Raw genomic sequence first — 19939 nt, 5'->3', positions numbered from 1 at the left:
AAACAATATGCGTTTTTTTTTCAGTGTTTTTTACTGATGCGTGCCAGATGGAAAATTAAACCAGATAGAATCAAGATTCACTTCTAATGGTTTGTTCTGGAAGTCATTACAGATGTCTGTACAAAGTGTGTGAAGTTTTCACATTGCCTGTCATCATTTAATGATGCTGTTAGTGACATTAGCCATTTTGATAGCTTCTGCTGGACTGCTGTGTTTGATTCAACTCGGAAAGGGGATGTTTTTGGATATATTTTAACAGCGAAAAAACTCTTGTGCTGTGCTGAAACACCTAATTTGGTGTTCCCAGTCAAAAATGCCAGGCCTGTTAAAAATTATGTGTAAATCTCTCATTATACTATATTATTACCAGATTTAATGTTCTTGTCAACACATTCTCTTTCAATTAGCAGAGGGTTTGTATTTCTTTTTGAAACTGATTCATCAGAGTCCTGATTGATCTGAGTTTATGCACCTCGGTTGAGTCAAAAAGGCATTATTTGTGAATTTTTGGCAATGTTTGCTTAAAAACAGTGGCCCATAAGCTCAGCTCAGTGAGGCTTATGATCAATAAACCTGTTTTTTTTTGAAAAAACAGCATATGCTGGTTAGGTAGGTTTTGAAGCATGGATGCTGATTTGAGCTGGTTTAAAGGAGAACTCCACTTCCAGAACAAGAATTTACAAATAATTTACTCACCCCCTTGTCATCCAAGATGTTCATGTCTTTCTTTCTCCAGTCGTAAAGAAATTATGTTTTTGAGGGAAGCATTTCAGGATTTTTCTCCATATAATGGACTGATATGGTGCCCCGATTTTGAACTTCCAAAATGCAGTTTAAATCAAATGATCCCAAATGTTGTAAACGATCCCAGCCGAGAAAGAAGGGTCTTATCTAGCGTAAAGATAGGTTATTTTAATAAAAATAATACAATTTATATACTTTTTAATGCCAAACAGAATAAAATAAAAAATTGCAATACAAAAATGTATAGACAAAAAAGTAAAGGCTTGACAATTTTTGACTGGGAACACCACAAGTACAAAAAAGAAAAAAAAAAGTTGTTTTATCCTGTTTGGGGATTTCTGGGGAAAAGAAAATCTTCTCAAAGTCAAAATGACTGAAACACAACATATAAAGGCATATAAATTGCATCACATAGACTGCAAAGCTGTTACAAGAGCACTAAGTCATTTCTGTAGCTTTTCTGTGCTTAATTTGACACCTGCAAAACAAATGTTAGCTGCATAGTATCAGTGAGCCTTTACAATTTGGTTTCTAAAGGCCATATTAAAAAAGCGTGCCATCTTTTTATTCTTAAGATCAGAGAAGTTCAGTGTTCTAAATGAGGTTTTAACTGAAATTTCCATGGTTACTAAAAAGATTCTAATTTAGAATGTTCCTGTAATACAACCCCAAGAGATCAAAGAGATTATGTTGCTAAATCCAAACATTTCTAAAGCAAATGCTACAATTCTGATTTATTTCTTAATACAAGTGTTGAGCAATGGAATGTTTTTGTTATTGGAGTATGAGATCGGAGTATTCCACTGAATGTTCTGCAGACTTTAAATAAAACGCAGGATTTGTAGCAGTTAGAACACCTCCTCAATAGCTTCAGAATTTTCCAAAACGTTCTATAGTGTTCAAAAATGTCAGCAAAGATTTCTTGCTGGATAACATGCACAGTTTGTGCTTAGAGCCTAGGAGAGGTGTGATTTCTCATGACATGTATTTCCATGTGTGATATTCTGCAGGAAAAATGGTTTAATCCCTAAATAGCCTACTATATTAAACAAAATATATAGTATAAGCCTATATGGAATGAAAAGCATGTTGTTTCAAACAAAGTCAGTCCAAATCCACCACATACACCACATACATCCATAATTCCACTTGAGGAATTAGCCAGCTTGGTTACTTTGCATGTCTTTGCCAAGCATTGCTCATATTTAATAAGCAGTTTGCCTTTAATATTCCGCTTTCTCATTGAGGATTTTCCAAAGAGCCTTTGCCTCTTTCCATGCATTAAGTTGGGGAACATCAGTGTAATTGCTCCTGTCAAGTAATAGCAAGACGGTTCCTCTTTTCAGACACTTTCTCTTTATTTCTAATGTCAGCTCCGTCATGTTTTCTTTCTGTTGGAGTAGACTGTGTGTGGCTTGTTAAATGTATGTTTTTAATGTTCTGAATAATTAATCCAGCTTTTCTTTACACTGAAACAAAGACCAGTGCTTTATGTATTTCTTTGCACATCTTCTGCATATCAAAGGAACTAAATACTTAAAAGAGGACACATAATCTTAGACCAAGCAACCTAATTAAAAAAAAAAATTAATAACACTCAGTGTGTAAGATAGTTCAGCTGTTTTTATATCCCAAGAGTTGTCAAAGTCATCAAAGAATTATAGCACAAAATTGAATTAAATGGAATTGATTCACTGAAGCTAAAACTAGTTTATCTACTTACATTTGAAAAACATTTGTTTCCATTTTGACAAGAACTTTCACTACCTTGTTTACCTTATTTACCACTTTATACTTTATTCCATTTATTGTAATATTTATTTCATTTAATAATTATAAAAAATATAAAATATTTAAATGTGAAATTTATTATACATTTTTATATTATATTTTTGCATTTTATATAAGCCCATTTATATATTTAAGCTAAGACAATTTAAATAAATCTGCATCCAATTTAAATAAATAAATACAAAATTAAAACTAAAGAAAATGAGAGCTTTCCATTTATAGCATGCAATATTATGCTGTTTATTTAATGTGTAGGCATTTCAAACTCAAATCCGTTTAGATGTTTCTACACTGTAAAAAACAATTTGTTGACTCAACTTAAAATAATTTGTAACCTGGCTGCCTTAAAATTTTAAGTTCAGTCAACTCAAAAACTATTTATTCAGCTTTGAATGTTAAATTATACTAAGTGACAACTTAGATATTTGAGTTGAATCAACTTAAAATTTTAAGGCAGCTGGGTTACCCATTTGTTAAGTTTAGCAAACACAAATATCTGAGTTGTTACTTAGTACAACTTAACATTTCAAGTTGACTAAACTTATTTTAGTTGACTGAACTTAAAATTTTAAAGCAGCAGGGTAACAAATTATTTTAAGCTGACTCAACAAATTGTGTTTTTTATTTTTTACAGTGTAGTCTGAACAGCAGTAAATAAATAAAGTCGTAAAATGTTAAAATGTAATACTGTTCAAAGTTTTGGTGTCAGTAAAAAGTCTCTTATGCTCATCAAGGCTGCATATATTTGATTAAAAAATAGTAAAAATAAAAATATTTTGAAATATTACTACAATTTAAAATAACTTTTCTGCTGGAATGTTTTAAAAAAAGAATGAATTTTTTTAACTGAATAATTGATTGATTGCAGAGAGGATTCAAAATGTTATTTTTAAATGCTAATATCCATTTAATTCGTACCATTGCCTATGTTTTGCACAGAAAAGCATGTTTTCTTCAGGAAAAGTCTACTGTATGTTATCATATATTGTGTGACAGTTTTCTATCTGTACTGCCAGTTTGCTGATCTCCGTCGTTGTACAACAACCTCACTTGGTGTCATTTGACGCCTACATTACAATAGCAACCAGCGCAATGTTGGCAAAAAAAAAAAAAAAAATATATATATATATATATATATATATATATATATATTGTCTGTACCAATTGGACATGCAGAGCCAGTTTGATTTCACACAAATGAATGACTGAATCTGAAAAACTGTCCATCATATGAACATGCCACCTAATGGGAGCAGGTTTTTCTAAAAACAGTGTGTGCAGGAAAACTCTTTTTCTGTGTTAGTTACTTAGAATCCGTTGTTGTTTTCAAAACTTTGCACTTTTTTGTCTGTCTCTTTTAGCCTCTCATCTATCTTTCATGTCTCACTTTCTGTCTCTCTTCAAAACAACTGTTTCAACATCATTAAAAGCATTTCCAGCTGTTCTGTTGTTGATTCCTCATCTTCAAGCCTCCTAATAATTTTTGGTGACAGCTCTCCGTTCATAGACAGGACGGATCTATTTTAAGAGCCAAGTCAGTTCCTCGCTCATTCAGCGGAGTGACTCATGCCACCAGACAAAGCTGGTGTTTATTAAACCCCAATAATGTCTATACCTGTCATTGCACAAGTTGCTCTGGGGGGTTTGTGCAGGTAAACGCTGCTGATTCACTTAGACGATTGTACATGTCACATCGTCTAAACCGTGACAGTGAGCATTTTGGAAACGCTGACATTCGTTGTTTCATTGCCAAGTCATAATGCGACATGCATGATTGTGTAATGTGAACATATTTATGTCAGTGAGGTTTTCAGCTGCGTCATGCATCCAAATGACAGTTGCATCATGTGGAAAGCATCTTCGATTTTAATAGTCATATTTGGGTAAACATCTGTCAAATGAAAAGACGGCCATTGAGTAGATGTATACATAAATGCATTTGGATGATGCTTTTATCTAAAGTGACTTAGAGTATAGTGCGTTCAAGCTCTGCATTTTATCAGTGCATGCATTCTTTGGTAATCAAACCTTCAATTTTGACATTTCTAGTGCTGTTGGAGCTACATGAATGAATGCATACATTTGCATTCAAAAAAAAAGCAGCAAAATTAAAACTCTGAAGAAAATGAGCGATGCTTGTCATCTATAGCATGTAATATTATCCTGTTTTTTACTACCCAGGCATTTGTAACTCAACTCTGTTCAGTAAAAAAAAGAGAATATGTGATTTGAATCAGATTTTTGCATATTAGGATTAATCAATAAAATGCACTGTTCAAAGGTTTGGAGTCTCTTTAGCTCATCAAGGCTGTGTTTATTTGATTAAAATGATTTTACTGTTTGCTTATCAGAATTTTAACATTAATCCTTTATACAATTAGATACCATTGTGTATTCTTTATGTATGAAGCAAGATCTAAAGCTGTCATTTTTTTATTACAATACAAAATATATACATTTTGTCATTGTAGTTTCTGTTTTATATTTTTTTATTTTTATTTATTATTTATTAATATTTATAATATAAATAAATGTTACATTTTACATTTTTACATTTTTTTTTTATTTATTTATTTATTTATTTATTTATTATGGAATGGAATTGGATTAAAAAAAAATTCTTCAGGATTTTTTGATGAACCAATGAGTTCAAAAGAACAGCAGTTATTTAAAATAGTAATCTTTCATAACACTAAAGCACAGTTTTAACTCTCACATTCAACAAATTAATGAACCCTTGCTGAATAAAAGATTTAATTTCTTACTTTCTAACCCCAAATTTTAAATGGTAGTGTACATTTTTACTGTAATTGAGTTACTTAAGTCAAGTAACTTAACTAATATAGATAATACTACAAATTTATTTTATTTTATTTTGTTGATTATACACATCATTCAGCACTGAACAGTATAGCTTATGTATTTTTTATGCATTTTATAGTATTTGTTTGTTTGCGTATCAGAATTTTAACATCAATCTTCTGTACAATTGGACACAGTTGTGTATTCTTAATGTTTGAAGCGAGATCTAAATGTGTCGTATTTTTTAATACAATACAAAATATATATACGGTTTTGTCATTGTAGTTTCTATATATAAAAAATATTTGATTTGATTTGATTTTATGGAATGGAATGGAGCAGAATTGGATTTAATTTTTCAGCTCAAATAACCGTGATCTATTTTTTTTCTTCAGGATTTTTTGATGAACCAAAAATTTCAAAAGAAAAGCAGTTATTTAAAATAGTAATCTTTCATAACACTAACACAGTTTTAACTCTCACATTCAACAAATAAATGACTCATTGCTAAATAAAAGATTTAATTTCTTACTTTCTAACCCCAAATATAAAATGTTAGTGTACACTTTTACTGTCATTAAGTTACTTAAATCATATAAAATAACTAATATAGATACACCAGATATTGAAGAAACAGATGAAATAATCACTTGCAAAATGACAGTCAGTCCTGAAGACTGCATTTAAGAAATTCTGTGCTATTTCTTTCTTCAGTGTGATTTATGTTTTTTTTTTTTTTGGCATATTTTATCATCTAACAGTTGAAAATCAAGTCTAATTGCTCAGAAAAGTATCACTTCATTTGAAGTATCGCAAACGGCACAGAACGAGTTACACACCGAAGTTAATTAGCTACTCAGTGTTAGTGGTTTGTTCAGATCACTAATTATAACTATGAACAATAGCAGTGTGTATAATGCAGATGTGTTTTGCTAATCACTGAATGTGTGTGTGTGTAAGCAATTTTGGTCTAATGAGAATTAACATCTCACCTCAGATGCAGTTTGTTCCATAACTGAATTAAAGATAATGATGTGTTATTTTCTATATAAATAAATATATATATATATATATATATATATATATATCTGTGATGTTGCTGAAGAGTACAGGTCAAGGTCTGCCCAGCATGTGTGCACTTCACTGTGACTCACACACACACACACACTAATTAAAGATGGACACAAGTCGAACCGCATTGAAAGTCTGCTCACGTAGGTCCTTTTGCCAGCAACCCCTATCTGTTCAGTCTATGTGTGAATGTGAATGTGTGTGTTTACTGGGTAATTTTTCAATAGAGCCCACAATTAAGACCTTAATGTCAGCGAATGCATGTCTGCTTGAGAATCAAGCCCTGGATGTGTGCATACGCACGTGTTCGTGCTCATTCGCGCACCGAGACCTCTGGCGAGCAGAGGTCGCGCATTCATTATCCGCCGGGGTCGTAATTTGTCTCTACTGCCTGCGCGATTAGAGTAGGTTTGCGTGGCACGTGGGCGACGGCAAACAAGGGAGGATGTCATAAAAACAAAGCGCCTGGTGTATTCATCACGACGAATTCAAAGATGCGTGTTGCTGATACTGCGCTAATGATGCTCTCGCAGGAGATTGATGGCGAACGCTTGTCTCTCCGTGTTTTCTGTCTCTGATGCGGAAGTGTAGGACGCTCTCTCGCTTTAAGACTGCTATGAAAGCCATTAGACAGTTTTCCAGCCCTGAGGAAACTCATTTAATCCTCTTCAGTTGTCTATGGAGATGCCTGTCTCATGCTGAGCGAATGCGCGTGTTTGTTTGTCTAAACGCGTAGCGCTCGGCGTTGAGAACGGGCCCAATTGTATGAAGTGTGCGTATCACACAGTGGAAGCGTTTTAAGGCGTCACAGGCGCACTTACAACACAAAAGCCTGTTCAGAAAGGTAGACAGCGTGATTATTCTGTCTTCTGAAATGCCTTCTATAGACTACATTTGTACTAAACAATCCCTGAATGCATTGCAGTACGTTCAGTGAAAAAGAAGGCAGACAGAATAAGGGATATGTTGATTATACACCTCATTCAGCACTCAAAGATGTAGCTTATGCTTTTTTTATACATATTAGAGTAAACATCATTGTGTATTCTTAATGTTTGAAGCAAGTTCTAAAGGTTTTATATTTTATTGAATGGAAAAATATGAGGTTTTATTTTAGGTACCATTTTATGTTATTTTATTTTGGATTATTTTCAGATTATTTATTGTTTATTTATAATATTGTAAAAAATATATTTTTGATTATACACATTATTCAGCACTGAAATGTATAGCTTATGTATTTTTTTAGTGTTTTATTGATGGCTTATCAGAATTTTAACATTAATCTTATGTACAATTGGACACCAGTGTGCATTGAATGTTTGAAGCAAGTTTCAAATTTAATTTTAATGTAAATTTTATTTTATTTTATTATTTTATTTTATTTTATTTTATTTTATTTTATTTTATTTTATTTTATTTTATTTTATTTTATTTTATTTATTCAAATGGGACATTTAATCCATATATTCCCACTGTAATTGTGCCAGTGGACATATTCGTAATGGTCTGTTGTTTTATTTTATTTTATGTTATTTTTTAAAGTTAATTAATTAATTTATAATTTTTTTATTTAGATGGGACATTTAATTCGCAGATTCCCACTGGTAATTATGCCATTATGGATGTCTTCTTAATGGTCTATTATTGTATTTTATTTTATTTTATTTTATTTATTTTATTTTATTTTATTTTATTTTTTATTTTATTCAGATGGGACATTTAATCTGCAGATTCCCATTGGTAATTATGCCATTGTGGACATCTTCTTAATGGCCTTTTATTTTATTTTATTTTATTTTATTTTATATTTAATTTTTTCTCATTTTATTTTATTTTATTTTTTTATATGGATCGAAACTCTTCCCATAGTACTTATAATGCATAAACAAGTCAAGTTCACTTCTCAAAAATAGTTCCACTGTTACAAGGACAATTTAAACAACTTTACTGCTCAAAGAGTTTTTACAAATGTTACAGATAATACTGATAGGGTTAAACTTAACTACGGATATTAATTTAATTAGGAGGGTCAGACTTGCCCAAACCCGCCCATCATCCCACCCTGATTGGATCATTCCGTTTGTTCATAAGTGAAGGAAATCGTGTTGATGGAGCACTGTTCTGTGAGATTGTGTAATTTAGCTGGGTGTTGATGGGTGGTGAGTATTTTTGCTTGACTATGAATTACAGTAGATGTTGATGTTTTTTTGGTGGAGTGTGCAAGTGTTTTGGTTTTGTGGGTGTGGATGTGGAGTGACAGGGCGAGTTTGTGCATGTGTGTATGAGCATTGTGGACATCTGTGCTTATACACTTCTTTCCATTCCAGTTTTCAAAATACCTAATTTGTTCACACTGATGAATCGAAAATAAATTATTCTTTTTAAATGATTCTTGATTCAGTAGAACTGTTGACGCTCATTTTAATCTGTCAACATTTAGAAATGCTCTAACAACCAGCCATGTTGCAGTTAGCCAGATTCAAGCTCCTATTGCCTACATGAGCACCAAAGCTCATTGTGTCTGAGCAACTGGCACTGCTAGGCAATGACTCAGACTGACTACATGGATGTTGAATTTGACTCAGTGCACTTTGCAGGTGTGTGTGTGCTGATAGAAAGAGACCCATCTGTTGGATTTGCCCCACTGCTGACCGAGAAGCAGTTTCAATCTGTTGACCCCTGTTTGTTCTGAACTTTCACCCTTTCCTCATCTGCGTGTTTGGTGCCAGCTGGCCGTCAGCCTATTTGATGATTTTAAGTGAGCGGATACACTGAGGTGTGTGAATGATAGAATGAGATAGATCGGCATTCATCTTATCAGCATGCAGCCAGTATAATGGCACGCAACAATTAGACAGCTGCAGACTGCTGTTTGTTTTTTTAAATTAAAACAGTCAGGGATATGAAATACATCTTTGTTTTAGAAAGCCAAGAGTGTTTCTTTGACAGCTCAGAAAACTCAAGTTGAATTTATGTGAATAGGAAGAACTTGATTAGGAATTTTGGAGCTGGTAATGAAATGGATAGCAGACTTTAATATCTGAGCACACTTGGAGATGTTAGTCAGGTTTCCATCCAAGGACTTCTTTGCAGAAAAAGGATAAAGGTGCAGTATATAATATTGACAGCTTGTTGTTAATATGGTTAAAGCAGTTGAAATTCAAAATATTGGAGAATATTGGTGTTGTTTTTCCTGCCATCTCTTCCTCAAACCCGACACCTACGTGGGTTGCCAGATTGAGGACATATGACGGATACAAACACAAATTGACTTACAGTCAAACCAAAAATTATTCAGACACCTATGAAAGCCCGATTCCGCCACTGAATAAAAAATAAAAAAAGGTAATTGCGACTTTTTCTCGCTATTGCGACTTTGTATCTTGCAGTTCTGACTTTTTTCTCAGAATTGTGAAAAAATATAAGCTTGCAATTGCGAGTTATAAAGTCCAGTTCTGAGGAAAAAAAAAGACTGATATGTTCACAGAATTGAGAGTTTATATATCACAATTCTGACTTTATTTCTCAGAATTGCGAGTCTATTTCTCATAATTCTGAGAAAAAAACTGTGAGATAACAAGCCGCAATAACCTTTGCTTTTTATTCGGTGGTGGAAACAGGCTTCCATAGTCACCAGATATAATTTTTGATATTTTTTACTAGTGGGTGCAGGACACTATAGTTCATTTATGTAAGTGAGGATAGCAAAATAAAGTAAGCTGTGACATATTATACCCCAAAAATTCTTTCTACAGTGGACTACCAGTAAATATGATAAAAATTTGGGACCAAAATTTTGATTTGACACTTTGACCTGACCATGCTTTCTATCAAAGTGATCTGACATTATCAAGATGAATTTGTTCTGACACTGTTTAACTCTTTAGTTCTTGTCATATTTTATTACCACTTTCTAAACTATAGCAAATAAACTGTGATAATGTAAGAAATTTTGAAGGTGTCTGAATAAATTTTGGTTTGACTGTAATTCATTTGTGATTATCAAGATGAATATGTTCTGACACAGTTTAACTCTGAGTTCTTGTCATATTTTATTACCACTTTCTAAACTATAGCGAATAAACTGTGATAATGTGAGAATGTCAAAAGGTGTCTGAATAAATTTTGGTTTGACTGTATTTGCATTTTAATACTCCACTGTTCATAGAGCTTTTTAGGTTGATGCTGAGGCATTTTAGGTCGGGTAGAATTTGTGATCTCTGATCCATTTGAATGGCTGCCTTCCATGGCTGCAGTACACTGCATTTTCCACCTGGCAACCCAGTGTGCTGAAACACTATTGGGTAAATTGGCAGTGGGCGGAGTCACACAGACCAAAACAAAAACAGACATTCCGAAATGGAATGCACATTTTCAAGGGAAAATAATTGGCTGTAGCTTTGTTTTTCAGAGAAACAATTATGTGAACTTGTGAGCATGTTTCTGAACATCTGCAAACATGGAATTTTTATGCTTCAGTACAGTCAAACCAATTACTTATACATATTAGAGTATTTTATTGTTGGCTTAGCAGCATTTAACATCAAACATCATTGTGTATCCTTAATGTTAGTTCTAAATGCAAGTTCTAAAGGTATTGTATTATATTAAATAAAATATGAGGTTTTGTTTTAGGTACTATTTTATATTATTTTTATTTTAGATTATTTATTATTGTTTATTTGTTATATTATAAAATATAATTTTTTTATTTTATTTATTTTGTTGATTTTACACATCTTTCAGCACTATGCATTTTTTTAATACATTTTATTGTTGGCTTATTAGAATTTTAGCATCAGTCTTCTGTGCAATTGGACAACGTTGTACATGTTTGAAGCAAGTTCTAAAGTTCAATTTTATTACTATACAAAGTATTATTTTTTTGTCATTTTAGTTTCTATTTTATACGATTTTATTTTTATTTATTTTATTTTATTAATATCTGCATACATGGTATTTTTATGCTTCAGTACAGTCAAAAATGCATATAACGCATCAAAATGTTTACTGTCATAGCTGATGGAAATGACATTCCTCTGTAATTTTCAAGGTGTGTTATATTAATATTATTAAAATAATTTTATAAAATGTATATTATTTTATTACATTTTTTTATTTTATGCACCCTAATTTTTATTATAATTTAAAAAAATGTAGAATTGTATCATTAATTTGTTTAATTATTATATCATATAATAATATTTATTAAATTATTATTTTTTCTTTTTTATGAAGTACATTTTTTTTAAAAAAGCTGTTCCACTTCACTATCATCTTCTGATATTTACTCATATTTACTAATTTAATGATATTAAAGTGTTTTTGAAATTAGTAGGCAGAAACTTCAACTTTTCACTTTATTTTCATGCATTTTCACTTTGTCGATAACAGAACGGTACAAAAAGTGGATAGAAACTTAGTTGGGATCTCTGCTAAAATGAATGAGATTGTTGAAGTCTTTTTGAGAAATCTCAGAAGCACAAGACTTGGCAAAGATCCCTATGTGCCCAGGAGAAGTGTTTGAGATATTAAAGAGATCTCGTTTGTGATTTCTCTTTCCTCTGGGTCTCTTTCTCCGTGTCTAGGCCCAGTGCCCGACACATCTGTAAGTCTCCCTTGATTGTTAGACAGACTCATGGTCCAGCCGTGTAGTGACTGTAGTCATTTTAAAAATGAATAAATGAGCATTGAGAGGATCTCATCCATTAGGAGGAGCAATTTGTCAACATGGCCCAGTCTCTCGGGACCAGTTGGAGGAAGACAATGTGGGAAATGAGAGAGCCGGGCATCCCTGTTTGTGATTATCAGATGAGCTCTGAGTCCTGGAGCGTCTTCAGCCCAGTATCTGGGTCAGGCTGGGAGAATGTCTGAGGGTGGAATGACATCTCTCTCTTTCTCTCTGTCCCTCTACGCCTTCTCCAATTTGAGCCATGAAATTCCCACAAAAATATATGATAACTCCAGAATTGTCTTGCTTGCTCACCCTCATTTGGCCTATTTTTCTCTCTCGCCTTTTCTCATACACTTCTGCATGTATTGTTTCTCTCGTAATCTCTTTTTTTCCGTATGCCTGCTGCCGGATCTCAGTCCTGCTGCAGAACTTGTGGTGTCCAGAAACTCTGAGAACTTCATATATTATGTGTGAGACTGACTTTTTCTGAAGGAGGTGGAAGACAAACAGACCAGACAGTGATTGATTGAGAGATATATCTAGGCTGGGAGCATTTCTATCTATCTATCTATCTATCTATCTATCTATCTATCTATCTATCTATCTATCTATCTATCGTTCCATATGTCATTCTATCATTCTATAGTTCTGTCGTTCCATCTGTCGGTCGTTCCATCTGTCGTTCTGTCTATCGTTGTATCATTTTATTGTTCTGTCGTTCTATCTATCTATCTATCTATCTATCTATCTATCTATCTATCTATCTATCTATCTATCTGTCTGTCTATCTATCATTCCATCGTTCTCTGTCATTTTATCTATCGTGCTATCATTCTGTTGTTTTCTCTTTCCATCTGTCATTCTATCATTCTATCGTTCTGTCATTCCATCTGTCATTCTATCTATCATTCTAGCGTTTCATCTGTTCTATCATTCTATCGTTCCATCTGTCATTCTGTTGTTCTATCATTCTATTTTTCTTTCGTTCCATCTGTCATTTTATCTATCGTTCTGTCGTTTCTTTTGTCATTCTATCTATTGTTCTATCGTTCCATATGTCATTCTATCATTTTATCGTTCTGTCGTTCCATCTATCTATCTATCTATCTATCTATCTATCTATCTATCTATCTATCTATCTATCTATCTATCATTCCATCGTTCTCTGTTGTTCTATCTATCATGCTATCATTCTATCGTTCTGTTGTTCCATCTGTCGTTTTATCTATCGTTCTATCATTCTATCGTTCCATATGTCATTCCATCGTTCTCTGTCATTTTATCTATCGTGCTATCATTCTGTTGTTTTCTCGTTCCATCTGTCATTCTATCATTCTATCGTTCCATCTGTCGTTCTGTTGTTCTATCATTCTATCGTTCTGTCGTTCCATCTTTCATTCTATCATTCTATCGTTCCATCTGTCATTCTGTTGTTCTATCATTCTATTTTTCTGTCGTTCCATCTGTCATTCTATCTATCTATATATCTGTCGTTCTATCATTCTAACGTTCTGTCGTTTCTGTTGTCATTCTGTCTGTTGTTCTATCGTTCTATTGTTCCATATGTCATTCTGTCATTCTATCGTTCTGTCGTTCCATCTGTCAGTTGTTCCATCTGTCGTTCTGTCTATCGTTGTCATTCTATCGTTCTGTCGTTCCATCTATCCGTCTATGTATCTATCATTCCATCGTTCTCTGTTGTTCTATCGTGCTATCATTTTGTCATTCTGTTGTTCCATCTGTCATTTTATCTATCGTTCTATCATTCTGTTGTTTTCTCGTTCCATCCGTCATTGTGTCATTCTATCGTTCCATATGTCATTCTATCGTTCTATCATTTTATCGTTCCATCTGTCGTTCTATTGTTCTATCATTCTTTCATTCTGTCGTTCCATCTGTCATTCTGTCTATCTATCTGTCTATCTATCTTTCCATCGGTCTCTGTTGTTCCATCGTAGAACAACAGAACGTTCCATTGTTCTGTTGTTCCGTATGCCGTTCTGTATATTGTTCTATCTTTCTATTGTTCCATCTGTCGTTCTGTTGTTCTATCATTCTATCATTCTACCGTTCTATCTGTTGTTCTATCATTCTATTGTTCCATCTGTCGTTCTGTTGTTCTATCATTCTGTTGTTCTGTCGTTCCATCTGTCATTCTATCTATCTATCATCTATCTATCTATCGGTCTCTGTTGTTCCATCTAGCGTGCTATTGTTCTGTTGTTCCGTTGTTCTATATATTGTTCTGTTATTCTGTTATGTCGTTCCATCTGTCGTTCTGTCGCTCTATCATTCTGTCGTTCCATCTGTCATTCTATCTGTCATTCAGTCATTCTATTGTTCCATCTGTCGTTCTGTTGTTCTATCATTCTGTCGTTCTGTCTTTCCATCTGTCATTCTTTCTGTCTATCTATCTATCATGTATCCATCGTTCTATCATTCTCTGTCATTCCATCTGTATATAAATTGCACAAAACATATACATTTAAAAGAACATTACACCCTTTTTTAATTCAGTGCATCATCCAGGTATTTACACTGCACTTTTTCCTATTGGTAATTTTCAGTGTGAATGCACTACTTGCACTATTTATAATTTAAGACAGCACAGAATAGTGCACAAGTATGCGAATTGGGACGCACCTATTAGAAAAGATTACATCTCTAAAGTGTGATGAACTTGTGTATGTTTGTGTGTGTGTCCTCCAGGTAAACCAACATACCTTCACATAGGAGAGGAGGTGGATGGTGTGGACATGCGGGCAGAGGTTGGACTGCTGACTCGCAACATTTTGATCAAAGGCGAGATGGAGCCGACCTGTTACGGCAATGAAGCCTGCAAATTCTTCTCCTTTGACACATTTGGTGGACATCTTAAGGTAATCCAACCCTTGTGTCACACATTTCTCTGTTAAATACCACCTACAGTTGTCTTGCAATCCTTCTGTCCACTAGTTCATCCGAACATGGATGTTCACACCCTCAGAATGAGTTATTACAGCGATGGCACCTCTAGCTAGACATTAACACTCTGTCAGACTATCAGAACGGACAGTTTTTTTGGCTTTGGCTCCTGCGAAGGGCCTGTCAGTGCGTGTGTGTGTGTGTGTACGTGACGGGGCGACTCAAGCGTCTGACCTCTCTAGTAATTGGCCCAGATCTGACTGTTCCTTTCCCCTCCTCACCTTCGCTGTCACGTAGAAGGTTGGCCCGTTTCTCCACTCAAGAAGAAATTTCCACATGCAACAACTAGGCCATTCTGTCTTTCAAGTCGTGAGGAAACTACTTTTGACAAAACCTGCCTCGGAGTAATGTTAATTTTGTTAATGAAAACTATGACAAAAAAGGTCAATAAACTGTGACTATATCAACATGCAATATCGCTGACAATAAAAGACGAGGCTAAAATGTATTTTTAAAAACTTTACCAAAATATCTTTTTATTTTCTTCCAAAAAAAGGAGACAAAATATTATTGCGGACATGCCTTTACTATGCAAGCTCTCATATGTGCGGTTGCCAGATATTAAGAGTTCAAATCCCCCTATCAAAGCTCGTCTGTTAAAAGGATATATTTTCTGCCCGCTGTTTTGATTAATTTTTGCAGTCTGGGAACCATGCAGACACGCTCGCACTTCATTGCGAAAGTGCCGACGAAGATCTGGAGTTTAGTGATCTTGCATATCAACTATTTCACGTTTAGTTGATCCTTTTGCCAAAAGAGCCACAGTCTCATTTCCTTCATCCCTCATTTTCCTTTCATTTCTCATTTCTCACACCTATATGGACAGAAACCTTTCCCAAAATACTGGTTCGCCTTTGTGCTCCAACATATCTTAATTGGATTGCATTAAATTATAGTCTTGCTCTACAGCGCCACACTGGTCAAACCACATTATTGCAGCCCGTCACATTAGGTCATATGAGATCAAACAAAATATTTGTTGATAGAGGCTCATAAATGGTTTAATTATTTGTTTGGATTGACTTCAATAATTTAATAAGGGCCGTATCCATGTTTGGGTCAGCATGTCAGTCAAATATTCTCTTCACTCGCACACCCATTCGAAAATATGTTCGGCCTGCTTGTTTAGAGCAGTGAACCTACTGACACACTTAACACCCGACCGGATGATTTGGGCTAGTGTTTACGGTCTCCAACCACAAGGGAGGTCATAAAAACTGCCTTCCGAGGCCATGCTGTCACATTCTTATGATATTCGCCAGACAGCTAATCTAATTTATGAAACATTTAGAGAAATGTCAGGCCGGCGTGAGACTGTACATTTGGCCGTCCACAAGGATGAAAGACATTAATTGGAGCCAAAGTTTGCCACCTTCCCCTGGGAAACGTCAAATCATCTTACTTTCACTTGCAATCTTCTGCATCGCGCAGATTTGACGTGCAACATATTTCACGTCATTTGACTTGAAACGATCTGATGTAGGTCACAAAAAAAGGCTGCCTTGAAATCCGAAAGCGAACATTCCACCAGACGTGCGAGAACGAGAAAAGAGAAGAAATCAATCTACTTGACACCTTACTTCCCGCCCGTGCATATATTCACACATGGACTGCCGTGCACGTCTCAAATCTTATTCTGAAAGGGTGATGATATTTACATTTCTCACTTTTGATGTTCTTTCATCTAGATTCTCAAGTTTCAGATTTTGAATTTCCATATTAAGGAGCACAACTTGCATAGATCTTGTGACCCCTTGCGATTGGATGACCCAACTAGGATATTAATATCATTGTCCATTAATGTCAGAAATAGCGGAAATGAGTATCTGCTACAAAATTAATAAAATGGAATCTTTTGTTCTTTATTTCAGGGATTCTGAAACTTTCTTGTCAGCCAAACCTATTTTACCTAAAATATAAAAAAAAAAAAAAACAGCAAGTAACATATTGGATTAGATATGAAATTTTAAATAAATAAACAAATAGGTAGTTGCAACTTTTTAGCGCACAATAATGTCTTTTTTATTATTATTATTTTTTTCAAATTCAAAGACTCTTTTTCTCATAGTTCAGAATTGCAAGATATAAAAAGAAGTCTGTCTTTCTTTCTCGCAATACCAAGATTACATCTCGTAATTGACATTTTTCAGAGAATTTTGAGTTTACATCTTGCAGTTCTGATTATTTTTTTTTCCTACACTGAATAAAAAAATGTAAAAAGTTATTTTTACCTCACAATTTTTTTCTCAGAATTCTGCAATTGTGCAATTATTTTTTTTTTTTTCAGAATTGTGAGAAAAAGTCTAAGATGTAAACTCCAAACAGGGTTGCCAGGGTTGCCAACAAAACCCACCCAATTGCTACTGAAAAATATCCCAAAAGTAGGCCAATCGCATTTTGGATGGGGTCCCCCGGTAAAAAAAACGGGAGGTAAATACAAGTTTTTTGTTGGGTTCCCCCTGGAAAAAATTGCATTCCAGGGGATAAATATCACGTTTTTGAGGTTGCTTTAACCCACGGACATGAAAAACAACATCTGCGACAGCAGTGTTAAAGTAGCCCAATTCTGTGGGAAAACGATGGACTTGGCAACCCTGAATCCAAATAATGTTCCATACAAACATGACATGCAGGTAAACATATAAATATTTTTGTCACAGATATGAAATCATTAAAAGCCATAAATGCAAATATCATTAAAAGCCATAAATAGCACCATTAAAGTCAAAAATAGCACAAAAGATTGTAATTTTCTCATCTCTTGTTTTATTCTTCAGGCGGAGCGAGGTTTCCACTCGGTGCATGTAGAAGGGGTGGAGTTTAAGCACATGGGGCAGCAGTCTATGGGTCACTACCCTGTCCACTTCCATATGAATGGGGACGTGGATGAGATGGGAGGCTACGACCCACCAACTTACGTGAAAGACCTGTCCATTCATCACACCTTTTCCCGATGTGTCACCGTCCACGGCACCAATGGGCTGCTGGTGAGTGTCCGATGCAGAGGTTATGTGTACTTGAGTCTCGTGCAACATTAATAGAATGGATTCTTTAGTTCCCCAATTTTCACAGTGTTGAAATAGAACCAAAATGGAATAATTCACTGAAATAGTAAAAAATGTCTAAACAACCTTAAAACAACCAGTAAATCAGTATAAGAAAATAAGTCTTTTAGACAATGTATCTCAAGTTGTGTTTCGTAACCCCCTTGACAAATTGTTTTTTCCTTTGTTTTAAGCATAAGCTAAAAAAATGAAAAATGTAGCTTAATTAGGAATTTACAAAAAAAAAAAAAAAAAATTTGCTAATGAAAAATGAACCACATTAATGGTGAATACCTGGAAAGGTAGCTTAAGACAGGTAAAAAAATCACAGTACAACTAGAGGACCAATAAACAATATTTACTCAAAATTTGTGACTGATATATTTCTATGAATACATATACCAGTCAAAAGTATTTTAATTTTTAATGTTTTTTAAAGATGTCTCTTCTGCTCACCAAGCCTGCATTTATTTGATCCAAAGTACAGCATAAACAGTACAATTTTTACATTTTTGTATTATTTAATATAACTGTTTTCTATTTCAATGAATTTTAAAATGCAATTTGTTCCTGTGATTTTAAAGCTAAATTTTTAGGATCATTACTCCAGTCACATGGTCCTTCAGAAATCATTATAATATTCTGATTTGCTGCTCAAAAAAACATTTATTATTATTGTTATTTATTATTATTATTATTATGTTAAAAAAAAAACAGCTGAGTAGATTTTTTTCAGATTTCTTTGATAAATAGAAAGTTCAAAAGAAGAGCATTTATCTAAAATAGAAAGATTTTGTAACATTCTAAATGTCTTTATTATTACTTTTGATCGATTTTAAGTATCCTTGCTAAATAAAATGTTAATTTCTCCAATTTCTAACTCCAGGCTTTTGAATTGTATAGTGTATAATGTTACAAAAGCTTTTTATTTCAGATAAATGCTGATCTTTGGATCTTTCTATTCATCAAATAATCCTGAAAAAAATTACTCAACTGTTTTAATTATTGATAATAATAATAATAAATACTGTTTCTTGAACAGGAAATTAGCATATTAGAATGATTTCTGAAGGATCATGTGACACTGAAGACTGGAATAGTGTAGCTTTGATCACAGGAATAAATTAAATTTTAAAATATACTCAAATAGAAAGCAGTTGTTTTAAATAGTAAAAATATTTCAACATATTACTGCTTTTTGCTGTGTTTTGGATCAAATAAATGCAGGCTTGGTGAGCAGAAAAGAATTCTTTAAAAACATTAAAAATCTGTTCAAAAACTTTTGACTGGTAGTGTACACTACTGTCTAAATTTTCCAAACAAATATTTATTATAAATAACAAAACATCCTTAAAACAAGATAAAGTAACACGAAAAGCACATTTAAACATTTTTTGTCTTGTTTAAATATCGAAAACTCTTTCAAACAAGGTACATTTAATTGAAAGCAAATTTTAATTTCTTTCAAGATAAAATTACTAAAAGCGTAATTTTAACAACCTCTATATTTTGTGTGTAAAATCTAAAAAAATCTTTAAATCATAAATTCACTTGAGAATCAAATTGCAGGACTTTTATAGAAAAGATTTTTAATTAAGATTGTAACCCCTTGACAAATTGTTTTTTTCTTTTTCGTTTTGTTTTAAGCATGAACTAACAAAAGCAAAATGCAGTGAGGTTTTTATGAAAAAAAAGCCAGTGAGGCAAGAACAATAAAGTACAGTGATTGTGATTAGCAAGTAGATTAAAACTAAGGTTAAAAGCAGAAAGCCTGAAAAGATGAAGTCTATAAAACCTCAGTATGACTGAATGCCTTCCCGCAGTAGCTGCTCCTCTATTCTTAGTG

General features: G+C 33.6%; 1 protein-coding gene across 1 annotated transcript in view; it reads left to right on the top strand.

Annotated features, from left to right (window-relative positions):
• LOC127167970 (cell migration-inducing and hyaluronan-binding protein-like) overlaps positions 1 to 19939 on the top strand; it is a 137888-nt gene that overhangs the window by 86310 nt on the left and 31639 nt on the right. The window contains 2 exon segments of the mRNA XM_051114411.1: positions 14795 to 14964; positions 17827 to 18036. Coding sequence (XP_050970368.1) covers positions 14795 to 14964; positions 17827 to 18036 — 380 coding nt within the window.

The sequence above is a fragment of the Labeo rohita genome, chromosome 7, assembly GCF_022985175.1.
Source record: "Labeo rohita strain BAU-BD-2019 chromosome 7, IGBB_LRoh.1.0, whole genome shotgun sequence".
NCBI lineage: Eukaryota > Metazoa > Chordata > Actinopteri > Cypriniformes > Cyprinidae > Labeo > Labeo rohita.
This window is presented reverse-complemented; position numbering and strand designations above follow the sequence as displayed.